This window comes from Lemur catta, chromosome 6 (genome assembly GCF_020740605.2).
Source record: "Lemur catta isolate mLemCat1 chromosome 6, mLemCat1.pri, whole genome shotgun sequence".
Taxonomy (NCBI): domain Eukaryota; kingdom Metazoa; phylum Chordata; class Mammalia; order Primates; family Lemuridae; genus Lemur; species Lemur catta.
The window spans coordinates 98,996,253-99,022,302 of NC_059133.1; the positions used below are offsets into that span (position 1 = coordinate 98,996,253).

At 40.4% G+C, this 26,050-nt stretch overlaps 1 protein-coding gene across 7 annotated transcripts in view; it reads right to left on the minus strand.

Moving 5' to 3' along the window:
• Positions 1–26,050, minus strand: part of ERC1 (ELKS/RAB6-interacting/CAST family member 1) — a 486,124-nt gene that overhangs the window by 74,994 nt on the left and 385,080 nt on the right. For all 7 annotated transcript variants that reach the window (XM_045554665.1, XM_045554663.1, XM_045554660.1 and 4 more), the window contains one exon: positions 22,444–22,542. In XM_045554665.1, the coding sequence (XP_045410621.1) occupies positions 22,444–22,542 (99 nt within the window). The remainder of the gene's footprint in view (positions 1–22,443; positions 22,543–26,050) is intronic.

Consider the following 26,050-nt stretch of genomic DNA (forward strand, 5'->3'; position numbering starts at 1 on the left):
CACACACACACACACACACACACACACAGAGGAAATCATATCATCTGGCAATTAATTTGCCACCCGGAAAACACCAAAAGTCAAATACTGAGTTGGGTTTTGGTTTGTTTATACAGGGACTCAGGAAACTGGAGCCACCTCAGCCTAATGGCCTCTCAATTTTTTTTTCCCTCAGAGACAGGGTCTCACTCTGTCATCTAGGCTGGAATGCAGTGGCATGATCACAGCTCACTGCAGTCTCCAATTCCTGAGCTGAAGCAATCCTCCTACCTCCGCCTCACGAGTAGTTAGGACTACAGGTATGCACCAACAGACCCAACTAATTTTTCTTATTTGTGTAAAGATGCGGGTCTCACTATATTGCCCAGGCAGATCTCAAAGTCCTAGCCTCCCAAAGTGCTGGGATTACAGGCATGAGGTACCACGCCAGGCCCTAATTTGTTTTTCTAACACTAGAAATCAATAACAGTAAGATATTTAGGAAAAAATTCAAATTTTGAAACTAGACATTTTTTGAGCAAACTTTGCCCATCAAGAGGAAAGAATTAATATTTGATGAATAAATGAATGTTCATAGCAGCTAAACACTCTCATCCTACCATCAAAACACGGGGATTCCAAGAGGATATGAAAAAATGCTCAGTATCACTAATAATCAGGGAAATGCAAATCAAAACCACAATGAGGTATCATCTCATCCCAGTTAGAATGGCTGTTATCAAAAAGACAAAAAAATAACAAATGCTGGTGAGGATGCGGAGGAAGGGGAACTCTTATATACTACTGGGGCTCAGAAAACAATACCCCAAAAGGAAGGCCTCAGAAGCAACCTCAGAAGTAGAAGTTTTTCTCTGACCTTCCCATCCTCCTGTCTCTCAGTCCCATTCTCTCACAAAGCTAGGCATAGAAACAAAATCCCTCTTCTCCAAGGCAGGTCAGAGAAACCAGAACCCCTTTCCCCCAAAACCAGCCACAAAACCTAAAAATATCACTCTAACTTTCCCTCTGCCTTTCTGTGTAAAAACTGGCCATAAAGAAATTATCTGATCTACTTTGTAGGTCATAAGACCCCCATCCCAGAGAGGGTCCTGCCCCACACCCAGAAGGAAAGACGCCTGCTCAGAGAGGTAGGAAGAATCTAGACAGACGGCCTTGCTGGGTTTCCCCATTTAGTCTATTACCATTAGATCATACCCTTTTTGTCCAATCCTATTTCTACATGGCTGTCCATACTCTGTTGACCCTAAGTATGAAAATGGACAATTTCCCGTGTATCTTCATCCTCAAGGCTCCCATGTATGTATGTTGAATACATTTGCATGCCTTTTCTCCAATTAATTAATCTGCCTTTTGTGAAGTGATTTTTCAGTGAAACTTCAGAAGGCAAAGAAGGAGAACTTTCCCCTTGACCCCTACAGTGGGAATATAAATTAGTACAGCCACTATGTAAAGCAGTGTGGAGATTTTTCAAAAAACTAAATATAGAACTGTCATGTGATACAGCAATTCCTCCACAGGGCAGATGTCCAAAGGAAAGGAAATCAGCATGCTGAAGAGCTGTCTGCACTCCCATGTCACTGCAGCACTGTTCACAACAGCCGGGCTACGGAATCAGCCTAAGTGTTCCTTAGCAGACGAATGGATGAAGAGACTGTGGTACATATACACAATGGAATACTACCTAGCAATAAAAGAGAATGAAATTCTGTCATTTGCAGCAACATGAATGAGCTTGGAGGACATTATGTTAAGTGAAATAAGCCAGGCAGAGGAAGATAAATACTGCATGATCTCACTCATATGTGGACGCTAAAAAATTTGATCTCATAAAAGTAGAGAGTAGAACAGTGGTTACTAGAGGCTGGGAAGGGTAGGGAGAAGAGGAGAAAGTCAGAGGTTAGTTAACAAAAGTACGGCTAGATAGGAGAAATAAGTTCACTACAAGGTGACTATGGTTAACAACAATTTATCGTATGTTTTCAAATAGCTAGAAGAGTGGATTTTAAATGTTCCCAAAGAGATGATAAATTTTGAGGTGATGGATATGTGATGAATGTTACACAGTATATACATGTATCAAAATATCACAGTGCACACCATAAATATGTGTAATTATTAGGTGTCAATTAAAAATAATAAAAAGACAGAGATTTTTAATCCAGTAACAAAAAAATGCTCTACAATTAAAAAGTCCCCTCTAAAAACTCCAAAATGCAAACAAACAAAAAAACACTAGGCCTGAGGAAAGTGAACCAATAATGCACATCCTTGCACTCTAGGCACTGTCTTCCCACCAGCAGGACTTACACCTGTTTTGCAAAGCAGTCCAGATGTAACACAGAGAACAGCCTGAAAAAGGGTACCCAACTCTTTCTGGGAATTAAGCTGCATCCCTGCCTGGGGCCGTGATCGCAGGGCAGGGGAGTGTTCTCTGCACCACGAGAGGTGGCTCAGCAGAACTGTCCAGGTGTCCAGGCAGAGGTCACAAGATTGTGTTCCCCCAGACGTGCTGTGGTTAAACAGCAACAGCCTGAAGCTGAAAACTCCTTTTAAAATCTCTGTATTTCTCCTTAAAGGGAGGAAAGTGGTACTTTAAAATGAGAGATTTGTTTCTTGGCAAATTAATACATTTCTCTTTCCTTCTCCTCAAACCACTTGTCCTCATTCTTTGTTCAGTGGTGGAGACAAGTACTGAACTTTCGGGAACACAGATAACTCTTTCCCTAAGAGTTTTCCTTAAAACTAATCTCAAAAACAAAGCAGAACAAAAAATGTTAAAAGATCTACAGGGTGTGGTGGCACATGCCTGTAGTTCCAGCTACTTGGGAGGCTAAGGCAAAATGATCTCTTAAGCCCAGGAGTTTGAGTCCACCCTTGGCAACATAGCAGGAACTTGTCTCAAATAAGTAAATAAATAAATAAAAGAGAAAAGATCCCATTGTACTGAAGCTAGAAAATTATTTAAAAGTTAGTCCCGTGTTCATAGTATTTGTCTGGATCCTATTTCTAAAAGGTAGTCCCCAAACTTATATTCCTATTGCAAAGTGTTTCAATTCATTTAGGTTATGTAAATATATAAGCCTTTGCAACAAGTATAGGCATGTACCTTTTTTTAAAGGAAACCTTGAATGTGAACATATTTAAAAACAATAAATTATACAAATGCTTCTTTTAAAGACTCCTAAGCAGTTCAAATTAAGAAAGCCCAAAAGGCATAAATCCTCTAATATGCTAATAGAGTAACCAGTTAAATAAAGAAATAGCCCAGTTCCCAAGCAGAGAATAATAGGCTAAACAAAAGCCTCAATAGTAATTTTTTTCCATTTCAAAACCTTGGAATATTAACCTAGGATGGAGGAAGGTGCCTCTTTTTCCTAAGAAAAATATTTCAAATAATATTCAGCGTATCTTTGAATACATTTTTTAGTCAGAAAACCTTTACTTTTTAAAATTAAAATAATTTTAAATTGTAGTAAAATACACATAACAAAATTTACTGGGTTTTTTTTTGTTTTTTTTTTTTTGAGACAAAGTCTCACTCTGTTGCCTGGGCTAGAGTGAGTGCCGTGGCGTCAGCCTAGCTCACAGCAATCTCACACTCCTGGGCTCAAGCGATCCTCCTGCCTCAGCCTCCGGAGTAGCTGGGACTACAGGTGTGCGCCACCATGCCCAGCTAATTTTTTCTATATATATATTTTTAGCTGTCCATATAAATTCTTTCTATTTTTAGTAGAGACGGGGTCTCGCTCTTGCTCAGGCTGGTCTTGAACTCCTGAGCTCAAACAATCCACCCGCCTTGGCCTCCCAGAGTGCTAGGATTAAAGGCGTAAGCCACCGCGCCTGGCCCAAAATTTACTGTTTTAACCATTTCTAAGTATACAGTTCAATAGCGCTAAGTACATTCACACTGTTGTGCAACCGCTCTTCAGAACTTTTTTCCTCTTGCAAAACTAAAATTCTATATTCTTCAAACCTACTATTTCTGTTTTTTTTTTTTTTTTTTTACAAGGTTTTATGCCTTTCATGAAATGATTAAAAACAAGGCTTCTGGCCGGGCGCGGTGGTTCACGCCTGTAATCCTAGCCCTCTGGGAGGCCGAGGCGGGTGGATCGCTCGAGGTCAGGAGTTCGAGACCAGCCTGAGCGAGACCCCGTCTCTACTAAAAATAGAAATAAAAATTATCTGGACAACTAAAAATATATATAGAAAAAATTAGCTGGGCATGGTGGCGCATGCCTGTAGTCCCAGCTACTCGGGAGGCTGAGGCAGGAGGATCGCTTGAGCCCAGGAGTCTGAGGTTGCTGTGAGCTAGGCTGACGCCACGGCACTCACTCTAGCCCGGGCAACAAAGTGAGACTCTGTCTCAAAAAAAACCAAAAAAAAAACCCAAAAAAAAACAAGGCTTCTATTTTGGTATAAAAAATTAAGGAGAAAAATGAATTTTAATGTAGAAATTTATCTTTTAGTCAACTTTTTTTTCCTTCTCAGGAACAGAATTTGAAACAAGACTTACTAAACGGAATAAAGGACTTCCAAAGACCATGGTATTGGAGTCTTCTTATACTGCTTGTTATGGATATTTGAAGCAAGAAAAGTATGTCATATTGTAAACTAAAATAAAATCCCACCCCCCCCAACAGTCTAAAAAGACCCCCTCTTGCCAAGTGGACCCCAGAAAAACCTATAAACTGAGTTCCTGGCCATGAAAGGAAGAGAGGTCAGACAGGCCTCCCTTTTGGAGTTTAGACACAACAATTGACCAGTCTTAATCTTAAAACAGAGATCACGAGACTGATGAAACAGACTCTTTGTGATAATAAGATACTAAATTACTAACAAGACCTAAGGACATGTAGAGCAAAAGTTAAATCACCCTGCAGGCCATCAATTTGCTTCAGAGATCACTTGAGTAGGTATATTATAGCTTGTCTCTGATTAACAGGTCTCCTTATTTTAAAACATTCCAAGCCTCTAGACAAGGATTTATATCTTTAACCAGTTACAAATAAAAGAATCTTTGAACCCACCTATAACCTGCAACCCCCCTTTCGACCTGCTTTGAGATGTCCCACTTACCAGGCCAAATCAATATACACCTTCCATGTATTGATTTACGATTTTACTGCAGTTCCTACCTTCCTAAAATGCTTAGAACCAAACTGTAACCCAACAGCCCTGGGACCACTTGCTCATGACCTCTTAGGCGTGGCTTCTCAGGCATGGTCACACACACTGACTCAGAATAAACCTCTTTAAATTATTTTATAGAGTTTGGTTTTTGTTTGTTTGTTTGTTTTTCATTAGAAGTAGCCTCATAAAGAAATGTATCCAGGACTTGTGATCCTGGAGGAAAAGTGCATCTGTAGTTTACTAGCCCTAAAATGCATTATCAGAAAGATTAAGTAAGGCAAACACTTAGGAGAATAGTTACAAATTAGTCCAACATACATACATTGCCACCATAGGGTCCCTTTCTATTTAGCTAGGTTTTAAGAGGAGTTTCTTACGGATATTCTTCACTATTTTTTAAATTGGATATTCTTACAGGAATATTCTTAGGGGAGAAAAGATTTCTTTTCTCATCAATTGGTAGGTTCATGGCTGAGACTCCTATAACAAACGAGATTAACAAGAGAAAAGAATACCAATTAATTTACTGTGCGTTTTATGTGACAAGTGAGCCTTCAGCAATGAAGATCCTCCCAAACAGGCAAATCTATATATTTTTATGCTATGTTTGGTGAAGAGTGGAGAGTTGTGGAGAAATATGATTTGAGGACAAAAGGGTGTGACCTAATGGTAATAAACTGGGGGGAATTTAGCAAAACCTGTCTGTTTTTCTGTGTTCCTCTGTCTTCAGAGATAAGGACATTCTTTTCCTCCAGATATAAGGTGGCCACTTCTGGAATGATGGTTTTATGATCTATTTTACAGGAAGGTCAGATAATTCTTTTATGGTCTGCTTCAGAGGAGAAGGGCAAAGGGAAGGTCAGAGAGACCTTCCTGCTTCTGCTGTTTTTTCAAATGCTGAAGTGCCATATTTTGGGGTAGCCTGTCCTGAACCTCATTACTTACTCTCCTCTCTCTTGTTATCAGAATGAGCCTAAGGGCATAATAATCTCTTTTAAAAACGTTTCTAACGGCTGGGTGCAGTTGTTCACATCTGTCTGTAATCCTAGCACTTTGGGAGGCTGAGACAGGAGGATTGCTTGAGGCCAGGAGTTCGAGACCAGCCCGGGCAACATAGTGAGATCTCATCTCTACAAAAAAAAATAATAATAAAAAAAATTAGTCAGGTATGGTGGCATGAACCTATAGTCCCAGCTACTTGAGAGGCTGAGGCAGGAGGATCGCTTGAGGGGGAGTGTGAAGTTGCAGTGAGCTATGATGATGCCACTGCACTCTACCCTGGAGGACAAAGTGAGGCCCTGCCTCTTAAAAAAAATACTTCTAGCTATGTTTCCTTATTGGAAGTGAGTCAAGCTGTGGCTTACTTATACATATCTGGGTTCAAATCTAGCTTCTACTACTACCTACTGACTATCTGAACAAGGATAAGTTAGCTAACTTCTCTGTGGTTCAGTTTCCTCAGATGTAAAATAATGAGAACAGTGTGTATCTCCTAGGATTGTTGCATTGGCTTGAATGACAACATGCTTACAATGTGCGTATAGACTTACAACTCAGTGTTTGGCACTTAGTAGGTATTCTTTAAATGGTAACTATTATTACCCATTATTTAGTCTCTATTCCCCAATGTCCTGTCAAAAATAACTCTCTTTCCCAAAATCATTTTTGATTTGACATAAATTCAAGCTGCTTGGGACTAGGGGAAAAAAATGAAGCTGCATCTAAACTACTTACGGGTTACAGTACATGATAATGATAAGAGATGATGGCTTGGAGAGGGGGCCCTACAGAGGGGCTTGAATATGGTATGCAGAGTGGGCTGGAGGAAAGCTGGGCCTGGTAACAGCAGAAGGCAGAGTTTTGAGACAGCTAGCAAGGATCTAGGACAAAAGGATTAGGAGTAAAGGGAGTAGAACACTCTAGAAAATCACGAAAAATAGGAATGAATATTTTACACTTATTTTTGGGGGAGGTGGGGGAAGGAGAAGGAGAAACCTGAAAAGTAGAAAGTGGGTTGTGTGCCGAGAACAAAGAAGAAACTAGTTAAAGACATTTCTGAGAGTATACAGGAAATGCTATTTAACTGGAGTTCAGGTGGTACAAGGATAGTTTGAATGGAGAGCTGAAGATTAAGGAACTCTTACCCAATCCTCCTGCTGTTTAAAGAGAGCCAAGAGGAAGATACGGAGAAAGTAAGGGAGGGAGAGAGAAAAGGGGGACAGGTACCTATTAATACTATAAATGTCAGCTTGTGTCTTCAGGTTAAAGGCATTTAATAGCTAACATTAATTGAGCAACCATGATATGCAAATGCACCATTCTAAGGGCTTTATATTACCTCATTCAGTCATGGAACAGCCCTATGAGGTAGGTATGTTATCATCCTGATTTTACAGATGCAGAAAGTGAAGTCCACAGAGGTTTGGAACCTGGTAACGTGGCTCAAAGCCCACATTCTGACTAGGACCCCAAAGCATCAGAACTAGATAAGGGAGTAACGAACTTAGAAGACGGATTCATACGACATCCAAGGGAAGCTGATTATTATTTTAATCCTCTGTAAAGCTCAATATGTAACAGTTCTTGTGGACCTCTGACATCTGTAGTTTGTCTATTTGAATCATGGGTGCCCTACAGTAAAACAGAAGCGTGGGTAGGACATAGCCATGGCATAATGAAAGGACAGGCAGCTTTTGTTTCAGTCAGGCTCGTTTCCCTTACTGGAAACCACATCCTCGTTCTTAGGTTGGATCCTCTTTTAAACTGCTTCCTATCTAAAATACTTTTCTTTTCTTGTTCCACCCACTCAAACTTTACCAGATCTTTAAGGCCCACTTCTCCTATGGTTCCTCACTAGATTTTTGGGTAGCTGCATTTATGAAAAGTATCAGTGAAGTCAGAAACCGCTTAGGCTTTTTAGTAACGGGCTATCTTGGGTTACCTTCAGAAATTCCTTACTGGTAAAGGCAATTTTGTTATTTCCCCAAATAGGAATATAATTCAATTCAGCATGCTTGAACTCAGTGTTTCCTGTGCCCAAGGAACTAGACTGAGAAGTGGAAGATTCCTTCTCTTTTCAATATGCTGGAGTGGTAAGAGCATGGTGTCTGGAGACTGTTCTGGGTTTAAATATCTGCCATTCTTTAGCTGCATAATTTTGGAAAATATTTAACTTCTAGGAGCTCTGTTTCTTCTTTTAAAGAAGTGGGGAAAACAACATGTTCTTCTTAGGGTGGCTATGAAAATTAAATATGAGATAAGACATATGAAAGTGTCTGGCCCATAGTATGTACTTAATAAGTGTTCCGTTTATCCCTCCCATTTCTCTACGGCTAAGATCCTCCTCCCTCCTGAATTCTACTAGCTTTTCCAAGCTTTTCAGGAGAGAAGCTTCTTGCTAAAACCTCTGATCTATTTCTGAAAATACAGGTTCAAATACTTCCTTCTTTTTTATGTAAAAATCAGTCCTAGTATTGGTCACAATTGGTTTTTGGACCACCTGTTTTCTCTATACTTACAAAATATTCCAATTCATTGCACCGTTCAATTCTGCAAGAGGATTTAAAGCCTCATTTATACAGACATATTCTCTACAGATTTAAGAGAATCTATTTAAATCTACTTAAGTGCTACTTCCATTGTAGCACTATTACAATGAGAATAATTTTAGGGTGTTTAAACTGGTAAGGACATTGACAATTCAAATACGACAAAAAAAAAAAAGCCAAAAGAGAAAGGGTCATTTACGTTGAAATACCTGTCTTAAATGCTTATTTACATCATCTCTAACTAAAAAAGAAAAGTCAGAGTACAGGCAAGATGGTGGACGAGAAAAACCACCAGCCAGAGTGTCTCTGCAAAAAAGATAGACTGTAGATAAAAGTGAAAAAAACAAACAGGAAGACCAACACAGATCGGATAAGGGTCAGAAGCAAGGGTGCCTGAAACTACAGGAGACTCCACGGGAAGAGGTTGCGGAGCAGAACCGGAAGGAGAAAGCCATTAGCAGGGTCTAAACTCTGAGAGGCTTGGAGACCAGTGACAAGGGCCTGTTAAATTTCCCCGCCCTTGCATCTCAGACTGCTGGTGGGCTCCTGAGCTGCTGGAGAGACCTGCGCACACCAGCCCAGAGACGGCTGCCACCAGTCAGCTGTGAGCCTCTTGCGGACAGGAAGGCTCCCAGTGCGATCGGGCACCTCCCGGACTGCAGACCCGAGCCACTGGCAGGCGCCATATCGCCTCATTCCCTCCCCCATGCCCACACCCCTGCCCACGGCTGCCGAGAGAGACAGTTTAGCCACTACCCGGAGGCACCCACGGGGAACGGGACCTTCCCTTTTGGGGCCCTGCAACAGTGAGGGGTACTAGGACTGTGAGCCCCTCAACTGCCGGCCCTCCCAGGTGCTGCTTGCCCAGTGACTCCAGCACAGCGGAGCAAATCTCCAGGCGGAGAGACATTGATCAAGCTTGGGCACCCTGTGGGTGATTTGACACCAGCACTCTTCTCCCTGGCAGGGTCAGGGATTGACCTCTGGGTCCTGGAAACAGGCCTGCAGGCCAGATCCCACACACCCAGGTCTCCATCGCACTGTCCAGGGGCACAGAAGGGATATTTGTGAACTAGTCTACTGAGGTGCGTGTACCTTCAGGGGCAGATAAGTGTGATTCAGGGGCAACCCTCCTCCTTCTGGAGAGCCACGTTCCCAGCTCAGGCTGCAATCCTGGGCAGGGAACCTCCCAGCTCCCATCACAGTCCGGGGAGATCCAATGGCTTGAGGTCCTACCTGCAGGCAGAGGCCGGAGAGAAACTGCGGAATAGGGGAGGGTGGAAAGGGGCGAGGCCTGCTCCAGACTGCACGTCTGAGACAGCCCCAACTGAGTGGGGCCATTTCAGCTCCTCCCTGGCTGCTTTGCCCAGAAGCAAAGAACAGACCTTTGACCCCTGCTAACAGCATTTGTGGAGCTTCAGGGCAGGCTCACCCAATGCCGCCTGACCCAGCCCCACTCCCCCACCTGCCTGTGCTGATGAGGAGAATAAAGACTCACCTGAAGTCCCAGGGCAGGATCCACCACCTGGGGCATTAGAGTGCCTCTCCAGAGGAAGGAGAGATGGTTACAGGACCCAAAAACAACACTGCAGCTTGTACCTCCCAGCAAGCACCATCTACTGACAGGGAGGTGAATGTGCACACCCTTTTACTGCATTTACTAACTCATCATACAAAGTGTGTTTGAATCACACCCACAAACACCACCTACTGGCTCAGGGACTAAACTGGGTGTGTCATTATTCAAATAGAAATCTACAGGTAAGAAATAACAGCTGATCCAGATGGGAAGGAATCCACAAAAGAACTCTGAAATTCGGAAAGTATGAAGGATCAAACTGAAAGCACACCCGCCCAAAGGGGAACACCAGCTCTCTAGCAATGGACATCAATGAAATGCAGAACACTAAAATGACAGAAGAAGAATTTTGAACATGGATTGTAAGAAAACTCAATGCTATGCAAGAGAAAATGGATACCCACAAAACAAACAAACAAACAAACAAATAAACAAAAACTCCAGGACTTGGAAGAAACATTCAATAAAGAAATTGAAATATTAAAGAAAAATCAAACAGAACTTCTGGAATGAAGAATTTATTCAAGGAACTACAAAACACAGTGGAAAGCCTCAAGAACAGGGCAGATCAAAGAGAAGAAAGAATCTCAGGGATTGAAGATAATACCTTTCAATTAAATAAGTCAGTTGCAGAGATAGAGCAGAGAAATAAGAGAAAAGAGCAAAGTCTGCAAGAAATGTGGGATTATGTGAAGAGGCCTAAGCCTAACACGACAATTATAGGCATCCCTGAAGGTGACGAAGAAAATACACAAGGGTTAGATAAACTATTGGATGATATAATGGAGGAAAATTTCCGTGGCCTTGCTAAAAATCTAGATATCCAGGTACTAGAAGATCAAAGGATTCCTGGGAGATCCATTGCAAACAGGAACACACCACAACACATAATCATCAGACTGGCCAAAATAAACATGAAAGAGGCCCTCCTGTGAACTGTAAGGTGAAAGAAGCAGGTAACGTACAAAGGAAAACGCATCAGACTAACTGCAGACTTCTCAACTGAGACCTCACAAGCCAGAAGAGACTGGGGTCCCATTCTCACTCTTCTCAAACAGAATAATGCCCAGCCTAGACTATTGTACCCTACAAAACTAAATTTCTTATATGAAGGAGAAATAAAGGCCTTCTCAGACAAGCGAAGACTGAGGGAATTCATCAAGACAAGACCTAGCCTCCAGGAAGTACTTAAAATAGTGTTACACACGAATCAGCAGAATAAACACTCACCAGGGTAAAATCATCCAAAAGCTAAAGGCCAAAGGCCAGATACCACAATGGCTCAGGAGAGAAACAAAGTTCAACTCAACAGGATGAACAGAAAGCTACCCCACTCATTAGTTCTTTCAATAAATGTGAATGCCTTGAACTGCCCATTAAAGAGACACAGGCTGACCAAACGGATAATAAACAAAATCCAAGTATCTTCTTTTTTCAGGAAACACATCTAACCTACAAAGATGCATTCAGACTCAAGGTGAAGGGATGGAAAACACTATCCCATGCAAACGGAAGCCAAAAACAGGTGGCATAGCAGTTCTGATTTCAAATAACTTAGTCTTCAAATCAACAAAGGTAACGAAAGACAGAGATGGTCACTATATAACGGTGAAGGGTACAATTCAATAAGAAAACATAACAATTCTAAATATTTATGCATCTTACTCAGGTGCACCAAGATGCATAAAGCAAATCCTACTTGATCTAAACAAATGATGAACAGCAACAGCACAGTAGCCAGGGACTTCAACACCCCTCTGACAGACCAGGACAGATCCTCCAAACAGAAAATAAACAAAGAAACAATGTATTTAAACAGAACTCTAGAACAAATGGGCCTGACATTTACAGAACATTCGACCCCAAATCCACTGAATATATGTTCTTCTCATCAGCTGATGGGACATTCTCTAAGATTGACCATATCCTAGGCCACAGAGCATGTCTCAGTGAATTTTAAAAAATAATAGAAATTACACCATGCATCTTGTCAGACCACAGAGGAATAAAATGAAAAATCAATTCCAACAGAAACTTTCATTTCTACATTAAGTCACAGAAATTAAACAACCTTCTGCTGAATGACTATTGTGTTAAGGAGGAAATAAAGATGGAAATCAAAAGATTCTTTGAACTAAATGATAAAGGAGACACAAGTTACCAAAATCTGTGGGACAAAGCTAAAGCAGTCCTGAGAGGAAAATTTACATTCATAAATGCCTACGGGCAAAAGACAGAAAGGTCACAAATCAACAATCTAATAAATCATCTCAAAGAACTGGAAAGAGAGGAGCAAACCGACCCCAAACCCAGCACAAGAAAGGAAATAACAAAGATCAGAGCTGAACTAAATGAAATTGATAATAAAAAAACTATATAGAAGAGTAATAAAACAAAAAATTGGTTCTTTGAAAAAATAAACAAAATTGACACACTTCTTGCTAGATTAATGAGGGGCAGAAAAGAAAGGACTCTAAAAGCTCAATCAGGAATGAAAAAGAAGAAATTACCAATGATACCAAGGAAATACAAAATATCACCTATGAATACTATAAAAGCCTCTGTGCACATAGGTTGAAAATGTGGAGGAAACAGACAAATTTTTGGAGACACACAGCCTCCCTAGGCTCAATCAGGAAGAAACAGAATTTCTCAACAGACCAGTATCAACTACTGAAATTGTAGCAGCAATTTAAAAAAAAAAAAAAAAAAAAAAAACCTTCATAAAAAGAAAGTTCCAAACCAGATGGTTTCACACCCCAATTTTACCAGACTTACAAAGATCTGGTGCCCATCCTGCAGAAATTATTTCACAACATCAAGAAGGAAGGAATCCTCCCGAACACGTTTTATGAAGCCAACATCACCCTGATACCAAAAACAGGAAAGGATGCAACAAAAAAAGAAAACTACAGACCAATATCCCTTATGAATATAGATGAAAAAATTCTCAACAAAATTCTAGCAAACCAAATTCAGTTGCTCATTGAAAAAATAATCCAGCCGGGCGTGGTGGCTCATGCCTGTAATCCTAGCACTCTGGGAGGCCGAGGTGGGTGGATCGCTCGAGGTCAGGAGTTCGAGACCAGCCTGAGCAAGAGTGAGACCCCGTCTCTACTAAAAATAGAAAGAAATTATCTGGCCAACTAAAAATATATATAGAAAAAAATTAGCCGGGCATGGTGGCACATACCTGTAGTCCCAGCTACTCGGGAGGCTGAGGCAGTAGGATCGCTTAAGCCCAGGAGTTTGAGGTTGCTGTGAGCTAGGCTGACGCCACGGCACTCACTCCAACCCGGGCAACAGAGCAAGACTCTGTCTCAAAAAAAAAAAAAAGAAAAAAGAAAAAATAATCCATCACGACCAAGTGGGCTTTATCCCAGAGATGCAGGTATATTCAGCATATGCAAATCTATAAATGTGATTTACCACATAAATAGAAGCAGAAACAAAGACCATATGATCCTCTCAATAGACGCAGAAAAAGCATTCGACAAAATTTAGCACCCTTTTATCATAAGAAAGCTTAAAAAAATGGGCATGGACAGGACTTACCTAAAAATGATAAAAGCCATATATGACAAACCATAGCCAACATCATACTTAATGGGGTAAAAACTGAAAACATTCCTGCTTAGAACTGGAACCAGACAAGTTTGCTCTCTATCACTGCTCCTATTCAACATAGTGCTGGAAGTTCAAGCCAGAGTAATCAGACAAGAGAAGGAAATCAAGGGCATCCAAATGGGGGCAGAAGAGGTCAAACTATCACTGTTTGCTAAGGATATGATCTTATATCTAGAAAACCCCAAAGATTTTGCCATGAGACTACTGGAATTGATAAACAAATTCATCAATGTCTCAGATTACAAAATCAATGTACAGAAATCAGTAGCATTCCTGTACGCCAACAACAGTCAAACTGAGAACCAAATCAAAGACTCTATACCCTTCACAATAGCAACAAAGAAAACAAAATACCTAGGAATATATTTAACTAAGGAGGTAAAGGACCTCTACAGGGAGAACTATGAACCAGTGAGGAAGGAAATAGCAGAGGACGTAAACAGGTGGCAAACCATACCATGCTCAAGGGTCAGCAGAATCAACATTGTTAAAATGTCCATACTACCCAAAGTGATCTACAGATTCAATGCATTCCCTATGAAAATACCAACATCATTTTTTATAGATCCAGAAAAATATAATTCTATGCTTCCTATGGAATCAGAGAAGACCCCGTACAGCAAAAGCAATGTTAAGGAAAAAGAACAAATTGGAAGGCATCAATTTACCAGACTTCAAGCTATACTACAAGGCTATCGTAGCTAAAACAGCATGGTACTGGCACAAGAACAGAGACATAGACCAATGGAACAGAACTGAGAACCCAGATATAAAACCATCCTCATGTAGCCATCCAATCTTTGACAAAACAGACAAAAACATACGCTGGAGAAAAGAATAAATGGTGCCAGGAAAACTGGATAGCCACATGTAGAAGACTGAAACAGGATGCGCACCCCACACCTTTCACAAAAGTCAACTCACGGTGGATAACAGACTTAAACCTAAGGCATGAAACTAAGAATTCTAGAAGAAAATGTTGGAAAAACTCTTAGAGACATTGGCCTAGGGAAAAAATTTATGAATAAGACTCCCAAGGCAATGACAGCAACAACAAAAATAAATAAATGGGACCTATCAAATTAAAAGGCTTCTGCACAGCCATGGAAACTATCATGAAAGCAAACAGACAACCTACAGAATGGGAGGAAATATTTGCATGCTACACATTCAATAAAAGGCTGATAACTAGAATCTATATAGAACTCAGGACAATTAGCAAGAAAAAAATAAAACAACCCCATCAAAAAGTTAGCAAAGGACATGAACAGAAACTTTTCAAAAGAATATAGACTAATGATCAACAAACATATGAAAAAACGTTCAACATCTCTAATCCTCAGGGAAATGCAAATCAAAACCATAATGAGATATCACCAATCTCCAGCAAGAATGGCCTTCATCAAACGTCCCAAAACAAAAAATGTTGGCATGGATGCGGAGAGATAGGAACACTCATACACCGCTGGTGGGACTGCAAACTAGTACAACCTCTGTGGAAGGTAATATAGAGATACCTCAAAGAGCTACAAGTAAGAACTACCATTTGATCCAGCAATCCCATTACTGGGCATCTACCCCAAAGAAAAAAAGACATTCTATTAAAAAGACATTTGCACTAGAATGTTCATAGCAGCACAATTCACCATTGCAAAGATGTGGAAAGAACCCAAGTGCCCATCAATACATGAGTGGATTAATAAAATGTGGTATATGTACACCATGGAGTTCTACTCAAGCACAAAAAACAATGGTGCTCTAGCACCTCTTGTATTATCCTGGATAGAGCTGGAGCCGGTTCTGCTAAGTGAAGTATCCCAAGAATGGAAAAACAAGCACCACATGTACTCACCATCAAATCAGTATTAACTGATCAACACTTAAGCGCACATACAGTAGTAACATTCATCAGCTGTTGGGCAGGTAGGAGGGGGGAGGAGGGGAAGGTATATTCACACCTTATGTGTGTGGTGCCCACTGTGTGTGGGGGGATGGATACGCTTGAAGCTCTGATTTGGGTGGTGAAAAGGCAATATATGTAACCTAAATATTTGTACCCTCGTAACATGCTGGAGGCGGGGGGGGGAAGAAAAGTCCTATAACATTCTGGTCCGAATTCTGTTTTGGGATGCTACAGTGCTGATCTAATAGGCATGCCACCCATTTCCAGACTTTAGTCAGTGGAATGTTCTTATACCAAGACCATTTCTAAGCCCCGCGGGGTAAGCAATCCTTTACCCGACAGGAATGGCACCAGTTCCCACACATTGCTTTCCCAGCATGAAGTCCAGAAAGAACACAGGGCTGCTCGTCTTGATGGCTATGAACCACAGGTTACTAGAAGAAAGGTTTCTAACCAAGGGATGCTCAGTTAGCAAATAGAAAACATTTCTGAATTATACTCTCAACTCCGTTTTACTTAGCAGGAAGTTCTAGGAGGTAGACTTTAGGACTTCATTATGATTTTCCTTTCAATTTTCAAAGTCTGTCTAAAGTTCTTTTGTTTCTATATACTTTTCCTATCTCCATTTTCTTTTTTTTTTTTTGAGACAGAGTCTCACTTTGTTGCCCGGGCTAGAGTGAGTGCCGTGGCGTCAGCCTTGCTCACAGCAACCTCCAACTCCTGGACTTAAGTGATCCTCCTGCCTCAGCCTCCCGAGTAGCTGGGACTACAGGCATGCGCCACCACGCCCAGCTAATTTTTTTTTTCTATATAGATTTTTAGCTGTCCAAATCATTTCTTTCTATTTTTGGTAGAGACGGGGTCTCACTCTTGCTCAGGCTGGTCTCGAACTCCTAACCTCGAGCAATCCACCCGTCTCAGCCTCCCAGAGTGCTAGGATTACAGGCATGAGCCACCGCGCCCGGCCTCCTATCTCCATTTTCTAAACTTCCATTTCTTGTACTAGAAATGCAGATATTAAAACTAAACAGCCAATTCTATGGTTTCAATGTAAATTTTTTCTTCGTTTCAATGTAAACTTTTTCTTCCCAGGATTTCATGAATGTAGAAGTTAATAAAAATTAAAAAATATAAATATATATTTTTACTAAGGACCTACTCTATACTAGGCATTGTTCTAGATGGCAGGAATACAAAAGTAAACATATTAAAGTCTTTGTCCTCATGGGGCCTACATTCTAGTGTAAGGGAAGAAGAAGAAAAAGAAGAAAGAAGAAAAATTAAAGTAAGATAGAGAGTGGCATGCATAAGTTAACAAGGGCAGGCAATCTGTCCTCTGGAGCTCCCTGTTGGTTTGGCTGAGACTTTGTCAGACTTGCATGACTGTCTGAGGTACTATGAACCAGCAGCAATGCCACTGCTATGGACTGAATGTTTGTGTCCCTCCTCCCCCAGATTCATATGTTGAAACCCCTATTCTCCAGTGGGAGGGTCTTTGGAGATGAGGCCTTTGGGGAGGTTACTAGGTCATGGGAGTGGAGCCCGCATGATGGAATTAGTGCCTTTACAAGAGGAGACATGACAGAGCTTGCTTCCTCTCTCTGCCATGTGAAGACACAGCGAGAAGACAGCTGCCTGGGCACCAGTAGGAGGGCCCTCACCAAGAACCTGACCATGCTGGCACCCTGTCAGACGTTCAGCCTCTAGAACTGTGAGAAACACATGCCTGTTGTTTAAGCCACCCAGTCTATGGTATTTACTGTATAATGGTAGCCTAAGACAGCCATTTAATAAGACTTGATAGCAATGCAATTTAAACATATTATAATATAGAAATTTATTCAAGTGATTTACTAACTAGTCATATAACCATTATCAAATCATGCTCAAATTCTATTTAGTTATTGGACTGAAAACATCTAACACAAATGTCTGAAAAGAGCAAAAGGAAACGTGAGAGAGAAAACAGATTTACATTTCAAATGGATTTTCTGTATAGGCAGAGAGGAGAGGGAAGAGACATTGTCATTTTTTCCAAGTGGAGGTAGCCCTTGTTCCAGTCTGTGTGTGTTAGGAGGGCTGCTTGGCAGCTAATTTTTTCAAAGAAAATCTCACTGACTAAATGTCTTTTTTTAGGGAATTTCTGCAAAAATTCAATTCACCTTGAATTTTATGAAAAGAAAAATTCCTCAAGATGCAGCAGATAGCACTTGGGGTAAAGAGGGAGTTGTCACCATCAATACGTCTTGACTATCTCTTGTCAGCTACGGGTCCCTCTTTCCAGACCACAGAAATGCCTGGAGAACGTAAGTCATAACTTTCAAATGTTTGTTTGCATCCTTACCTATAAAATGAGGGCATTGGATATCATATTAATTATAGTAGTAACTAACATTTATTGAAAATTTAACTGTTTCCTGGTGATGGATCTAAGTGAAGGATCACAACAGGAAAAACAAAAACTGTAACAGCACGCACAGTATTTGCTGGTGTAAGGAGCTGTTCAAAGCAGTTTATGTATATTAACTTATTAATCTACCTAACAACCCTAGGAAATAGGCACTATTAGTAAACTTACTTTTACAGATAAAGAAACTGGGGTCCAGAGAATGTGAGCTACTTTCCCAAGGTCAGAGCGGAGGTGGGAGAGTCTATGTAGTCTGGCTAGAGTGCGTGTGGCTCCCACTCATGTAATCCTCACAACACCTCCATCTTAAAGACGAAGAAATCAGGTACAGAGAGATGACATACCTTGTCCAAAGTCACAGGGTAAGAAGGGTGGCGCTAGCATTTGGACAGAGGCATTCTGCTCTAAAGCCGACGCGCTCAGCCGCGGGGTCTGCCACCTCTCCTGGCAAGGCTGACCCAAGCCCTGTTGGCTGGCACTGCTGAGAGTCTCGCCACCCCCCGTGCTACCCATGTGTACGAAGGCTCATACTTTGCCAGTCTATACTGGCGTCCTATATGTTTCAGATGCAAAACATTATGTTCTTAAGTTTGGTAAGGTAAATCATCAATTCCAAAAGTCTGAAATTTTGTTAAGAAGATCTGTTCTCTGTAGAATTAGCAAGGAAACAAGTCAGTCAGTCAAAAGTTTTGCAGTGTTTTAGGGGTCACTCATGCATTGCTTCAGGTAAAATCCTTTATATAATGATGTTTGTAGCACATTTTAGAAAGTTTGAAACACCATATCATAGGAATTCCAGTTATGTTCCAAAACTTCTGAAGGCGCCACAAAAGAAAATAAAAAAATAACAGAAAAAAAGAAACTTCAGTATGGCCAGCTAATTGCATCTGTATGGTGTTAAACCGATGGCAGTTAATATTTTAGTGCCGTGAGCACAATAGTACAATAATTGGAAAAACCAAAATCAACAGCATTTGAACTCTTGCTAGCAGTTATTATGGTAGAAGAGAATAGAAAATGGAGACTTCAGGAATAAGTCTATGGGATGGTTTGTTCATTTTTCAGTTTCCTGGTGCAGTTCACTACAGGCCTATTTCCCAGAACACTAACATGTTTCTTCAGATTGGCTAGAAAAAGCGTTTGCAACCGAAATACAACCCTGCTCCTGTATTCGGGGGAGGAGCCCCTGCTGCGGCCAGCCGGGAGGCTCCTAGGTTCTGCCAAAGCAGATAAGGCAGAACCCACGACCGTGTGACCCCCACGTGCCTTCTGGTGACACGTGTCTGCCCTGTGCAGTACAGACAGAATTAGCACACTGCTTTTCTCAGCTTTAGCTCTCTCTGACATACAGCGTTTCAACCCAAAGGGCTTTGCTGTGCATTTCACTTTCCTTCTCACCCTCAGGCTAACGCCGTCTGGAAGGCGTCCACTGTGCACTACGTATGGCCCCTTTCCATAACTTACCTCTCCATCCTTCCTGGCTGCGCTCAACAGTACGAGGTCTACACATGTCCTCCTCATTTTAAGCAGTTTAACACCAAGACAGAGACATTTCAGGGAGAAGTGACTCCAAAAGAGTGAGATCACCAATAAGCATGGGCGGTGAATCCAAGGAGTGCAAGGCCACCAATATGTGTGAACTTATTAATCATAATTATTGCTTTTTCTAAGAAAGGGATTTCCTTAGTCAAACCTCAAGGGCATCAGATCAAAGAGGCATAGTGACACAGCTGGATTATATTTTCCAGCCAATTGGCCTCCAAAGGAGAATCTAGACAGTGTCCTGGCAACTGCTTAACACAGCAACAATCCATGAAAAGAGAAGGAAAAGAATTCTTAGACCGAATTCTGAAATAAAGTCTTGCTTTACTTCTTTGTTCCTCCCATTTTGGGAGGGATAGTTTGAGAGGACCGTCAAGGCCCTAAGCATGTCCTTGGTACTGACCCTGAGAATTCTGGACATTCTATAGATAGAAATAAAAGGAGGTTTTAGTTCAGAGTGTAAGTTTTTTTTAAAAACCATGTATTTACAATGAATTATCATAAAAAAAATATCTCAAACCTAGACAAATGGCAGAGTATTTGATCAATTTTCTACTGCCAGTTTGATGTAAGTCACTATAAGCCTGCCCAGGACACTGTAAAATCACCCTCCATAGGGTAGTAAAATCATAACTGGAGAAATTTAGTTATATGCCCTGGAAGTTCTCCCAAAATATATGTAAAAAGAAATTATAAGAGTGACTATTAACACACAACAAAAAAGCCACAAAATCCAAATTGCACTAAGCCAGAAAAACAGCAACACACACAAGAATCATGTGAAAATGAAAAATACAGAAGCACACCAAGGATTTCACAAATTATAGAGAAATGAGATGTGAGAGTGATTGTGTGAAAAGAAAAATGAAAACAAAGACCACGTCTACAGTTAAGGAAAGGTGTTTCTCACCGTTCTGAACAAAATGGCTGAACTAAGAGCCTCTGACTGGCTATGCCCATATACCCTCCTCCTCGTCCTAGGGGAGAGAGGTGACAGAGGGGCCACACCCAGAGCAGCATGGGAACGAAAAAGAGTTGGTTAGTATTTAAAACAGACACATAAGCACAATGTAGTAGAAGAGAATTTCTTTACTCTTTTTATGTTAGTCTCTAATTTTCTAGATTATCAAAATTAGTAATTATAGTTGACCCTCCACATCCATGGGTTCCACATCTGCAGATTCAAACAACCAAGGATTGAAAATATTTGGGGAAAACGAACAAACAAAAATTACGAAGCATTTATACTGTATTAGGTATTATAAGTAATCCAGAAATGATTTAAGGTACAGCGGATGATGCATGTAGGTTATATGAAAATGCTACACCATCTTATATAAAGGACTTGAGCATCCTTGGATTTTGGTATCTGCATGGGACAGAAGTGTCCTAGAACCAGTCCCCCCTAGATACGGAGGAACAACCGTAGTTTGTCATTACACTTCTATTCCTCCTGCCTTTCCAAGATGCCATCACTATCTCAGAGCTGAATCTAGACAAAATTATCAAGTTGGAAGCTTTTATGTTTTACCTTTTTCTCCACCTCTGTTTGCTTCCTCCTACCCCAAGCATCCAATTCCCTCTATCTATTATCAAATCCTATTTCCAGGAATGGATCTAACATGTAGCTAACAGACACGCATAAGTTTAAATGCAGGTATCAGGAAGCAGGTGGAGAAAGCAAAGTGACTTCTTGGTAGGGAAGGACTGCTGACACCAGGCCTACGTTGGAGACTGATACTTTTTCCCTCTAAAATATAAGGCTCGCCTCAACTGGCTTAGTAAATGTCATCATACTAGGACTATACCTTCTCAATCTCAGAAATAACAGCAATCTAAATATTATTGCTGCTTTTATCTGTCCTATTTCTGCTACTGCTCCTTAGACAATGCCATAGCTGTTATTTAGTGGAGATGTTTAGTGGGGGAAGTTTTCCTTGACTCTTTAGTCATATGGATATAATTACCTATTATTTTTTTCCCTTAGCTATATATTTTAAGACTGGGTGTGATGGAGATATTGAAATCTGATTTTTGGCAATGGGATATGAGGTAATCTGTTCACCACTCTCCCCATCCATCACTTTCAAAATCTTGGGAGAGTTCCCCTCTTCCAAAAAACTAGAATTGAATATGTCTCTTTTGCATTGATGAGAAGTTGAAAGCAACACTTTTCCTTGAGAATGACATGCTGGAGGGCTCTACAAGAAAAGGGAGTGAAGAAAACTAAGTTTAAATCTTCCCTTTTAAGAGGTGATGAGCACAGGTTTCATAATTTGCAATTAAACAGAAGTAACCTGTACAGTGAGTTGTGCCTCACTCAGCTGGCAAGAAAGGTGTTTTTTTTCTTCTAATAAAGTACTGTTTCTTTAAAAAAGAAAGGCCACATAGTTACAAATTAGCATGTATCTCTGAGAAGCTTAAATTTTTTTCTCAACCTAATTCAAGGATTCTTTACCATTCTCAAATATTTCAAGTATTTGCTCTTAAAATATTCAGAATCATCAACTTCCTGTCTGTCCTCAGAAACTGAGTCTGTATTCAAAAAAAAAAAAAGAATGAAGGCGTTTTCAGAAACTGACTTATTAATAGCTATTTTGTATTCTTCTAACTTATATCCCAGAATTTGCAATATGCGTGTAAAAAATACATCAAAATATAAGTGCACCTTTTTTTTTTTAAATAAAACATTTAAGAACAATCTTACCTGGTCTGGGGAGGGCTTATGATTTGTTTGATTGGAATGGGAAGATTTGAAGTGGTCATCCTCATAGTTGTCAGCCATTAGCTTCATTCGGTTTTGTGTCTAAGAAAAAGTTATTCATAAGGTTAAATTCAGATAACATTTCTATGACACACTGTAAAGTACTTTAACAATTTCTTAGGAAAGGATAAAACTAATCCTGTCTGCAAAAAAATAAATTAAACAGGATTTCTGAGGATATTGGCAAGAGTTTAAACACTGCTATAGACTGAATTGTGTACCCTCCAAAATTCATATGTAGAAGCCCTAACCCCCAATGTCACTGTATCTGGAGACAGGGTATTCAGGAGGTAATTAAGGTTAAATGAGATCCTAAGGGTGGGACCCTAATCTGGTAGGACTGTGGCTTTGTAAGACAAGGAAGAAAGAGTGAGCTCTACTTCTCTGTCGTATGATAAGCCAGCAAGAAGGCGGCCTCTGCAAGGCAGGCAGAGAGCCCTCAGCAGGAACTGAACTGGCCAGCACCTTGATCTTGGACTTCCCGGCCTCACAGCTCCCAGACTATGAGAAAGGTTAAGCTACTCAGTCTGTGGCATTTGGTTATGCCTATTCCAGCTAAGACAGCCACGTAAACTGATACAGGAATTTTGGGGGGACAGGCAATATGCCGCAACCAAGCACTTCATGCTGTGTTTATTTTTATATTTTTAAATAAAGATTGGATTATACTACACATGGGACTCTGTGACTTTATTCTTTCACTTTATGATATATAAGGCCCATCTTCCTATGTTACTATTATACGAGTTTACTGATCCTTTTAAACAACTGTTCCATTATTTTGGATGTTATACAACATACAGACAATAAATATTAGAAGAAAAAGTTATCATTATTTGGAAATAGAATGATTATAGATCTAGCAAATTCAAGAGAATCAACTGAAAAAACATAATTTATTACAGAGTTCAGTAAAATGATTAGACAGAAGCCACAGATATAATATTCAATAGCTTATCTTTATCCTATTAACAAACAATTTAGATTGTGAAAATAAGCAAAAGGTAAGATATACAACTATATGTACTCATAATAATTAAAAAATAAAATAAGAAAAGAAAAGAAGTACAAGGTTCTGAAATCCTTGTCCTCAACCCTAAGCCAGAAGAGGATTATTATCCCATTGTCTTTTCTCTGTCTTTACCAAAAATGAGCACTGGATTGGTGATTCTGTGTGGTTGGTTAATTTAAGCCCTGAATAAATGAATAATATATTGAACATTTTTTGAGAATTCACTCCGGAGAGTAAGCAATTCATAAAATTAAGGGTACAGTAGGTATAAAATCAAACAGCAATATATATTACACTAATAAAATATTATTAAAATCTGAAGTTTTAAAGCATTAAAAATAAACTTGCTCAAATTGTATGATTTTAAAATGTTCACTGTAGATAATCTGAAGAACAAAGTATGAAAAAAAAAAAGAAAAATCATCTGTAATCCCTGTTTTAGTGACAATCACTCTTAATATTTAGGTGTATCCATTCAGTCCCCTCCCTGGGAACACAAAAAGTGGCATGCTCTCCTGATTTATTCTATTTCTTCTCTATTTCAGTCACACTGTGGTATTTTAAAAATTACTATATCTTACAGTATATTTTCATATCCATCCAGTAGGACATGCTGTCTTTTCTCTCTACCAATTTGTCAAAATTTGATTGGTATCTTTAGCACATTTTCTTTTCTAGATGAATTAAAAATATTTTGTATAATTCCATAAAAAATTTACAAATGGGAGGCAGAGGTGGGAGGATCGCTTGAGGTCAGAAGTTCAAGACCACCCTGAGCAAGAGCGAGACCCTGTCTCTAGAAAAAATAAAAAAAAATTAGCTGGGCGTGTTGCCGTGCGCCTGTAGTCCCAGCTACTTGGGAGGCTGAGGCAGGAGGATTGCTTGAACCCAAGGAGTTCAAGGTTGCAGTGAGCTATGATGACACCACTGCACTCCAGCCCGGGGTGACAGAGCAAGACTGTATGGGGGCCAGGGGCAGGGAGAAAAAAAATTTACAGAGATATGCAATGAGGCCTAAGCAAGGGCTTTAGAGCCAAATGGCCTGGGCCTGAATTCTGGCCCTGCCTCTCACTTGCTATCTAACTTCGGGCAAGCTACTTAAATGTTCTGAGCCTCAGTTTCCTCACCTTTAAAATGGGGAAAACAACAGTTTCTACCCCATCAGGCTGCTGTGGGATTAACCAGGTCACACAAGGAAGGCACTTAGACTAGTACCTGGCATAGAATCAACATCCAATACATTTTAGCTTTTTAACTATTATCATCATCATCATCACAATGACCTTTTTTTTCATGTCATTTAATAGTATTTTAAAATCTTATTTTTATTTATCTATTTATTTATTTAGACAGAGTCTTACTCTGTTGCCTGGGCTAGAGTGCTATGGTATCAGCCTAGCTCACAGCAACCTCCAACTCCTGGGCTTAAATGATGGTCCTACCTCAGGCCCCCGAGTAGCTGGGACTACAGGCATGCACCATCAGGCCCAGCTAGTTTTTTCTATTTTTAGTTGTGTGGCTAATTTCTTTCTTTTCTTTTTTTTTTTCAGTAGAGACAGGGTCTTGGTCTTGCTCAGGCTGGTCTCAAACTCCTGACCTCAAGTGATCCACCTGCCTCAGCCTCCCAGAGTGCTAGGATTACAGGCGTGAGCCACTGTGCCCAGCCTAAAATCTAATTTGAATTGGCTGCATAGAGCTCAATTGAACAGATATTTATTTACTGAGTCCCATATTGTTGACCATTTATCTTCTTTATATTTTCACTAATATACACACATTTTTGAGCCAGTTCTTCCCTTCATTGTATAATGATAGCAAAGAAAACACTTAATAAATTACGCATAGTTCTAATTTCTCTTTTCTGGGATGAACCCCAGTGACCTTTGCTATATTCTGCGTTTTTTTTTTTTTTCTTTTTTCTACCCTATTCCCCTGTTCTGAGTGTTTGTATCCCACCAAAACTCACATGTTGAAACCTAACTCCCAGTGTGGTGGTACTATGAGGTGGGGCCTTTAGTAGACGATTAGGTCATGAGGGGCTCTCAAGAATGGTATTAATACCCTTCTACAAGAGGCCTGAGGGAGTGTCTGCCCTTCTGCCATGTAAGGACACAAGAAGGTGCCACCTATGCTGAGCACAAGTCCTCACCAGACACTGAATCTGCTGCGGCCTTGATCTTGGACTTACCAGTTTCCAGAAGTGTGAGCAATAAATTTCTATCGTTTATAAATTACCCAGTCTAAGATGTTGCGTTACAGCAGCCCCAACGGACTAAGACAATCTTGAAAACATGTAAGGTAATTTCTCCTATGTCCTGTGGTATCGCATGACAAATAGAAAGGCTTCGGCAATGCAGCTCTCAGGAGAGCGGGAAGCACAGAGGAAGAGACAGAGGCCTATGCAGAAAGTGAGGAGAACGTCTGTATCATGCCATTCACTTGGTTAAGAAACCTTTCCATGGTGACTTTAACAGGAATGTGGGCAAAAGTATACTTGACCTATTTTCTTAGAACATAAGACACTTAATTCAAATCTTT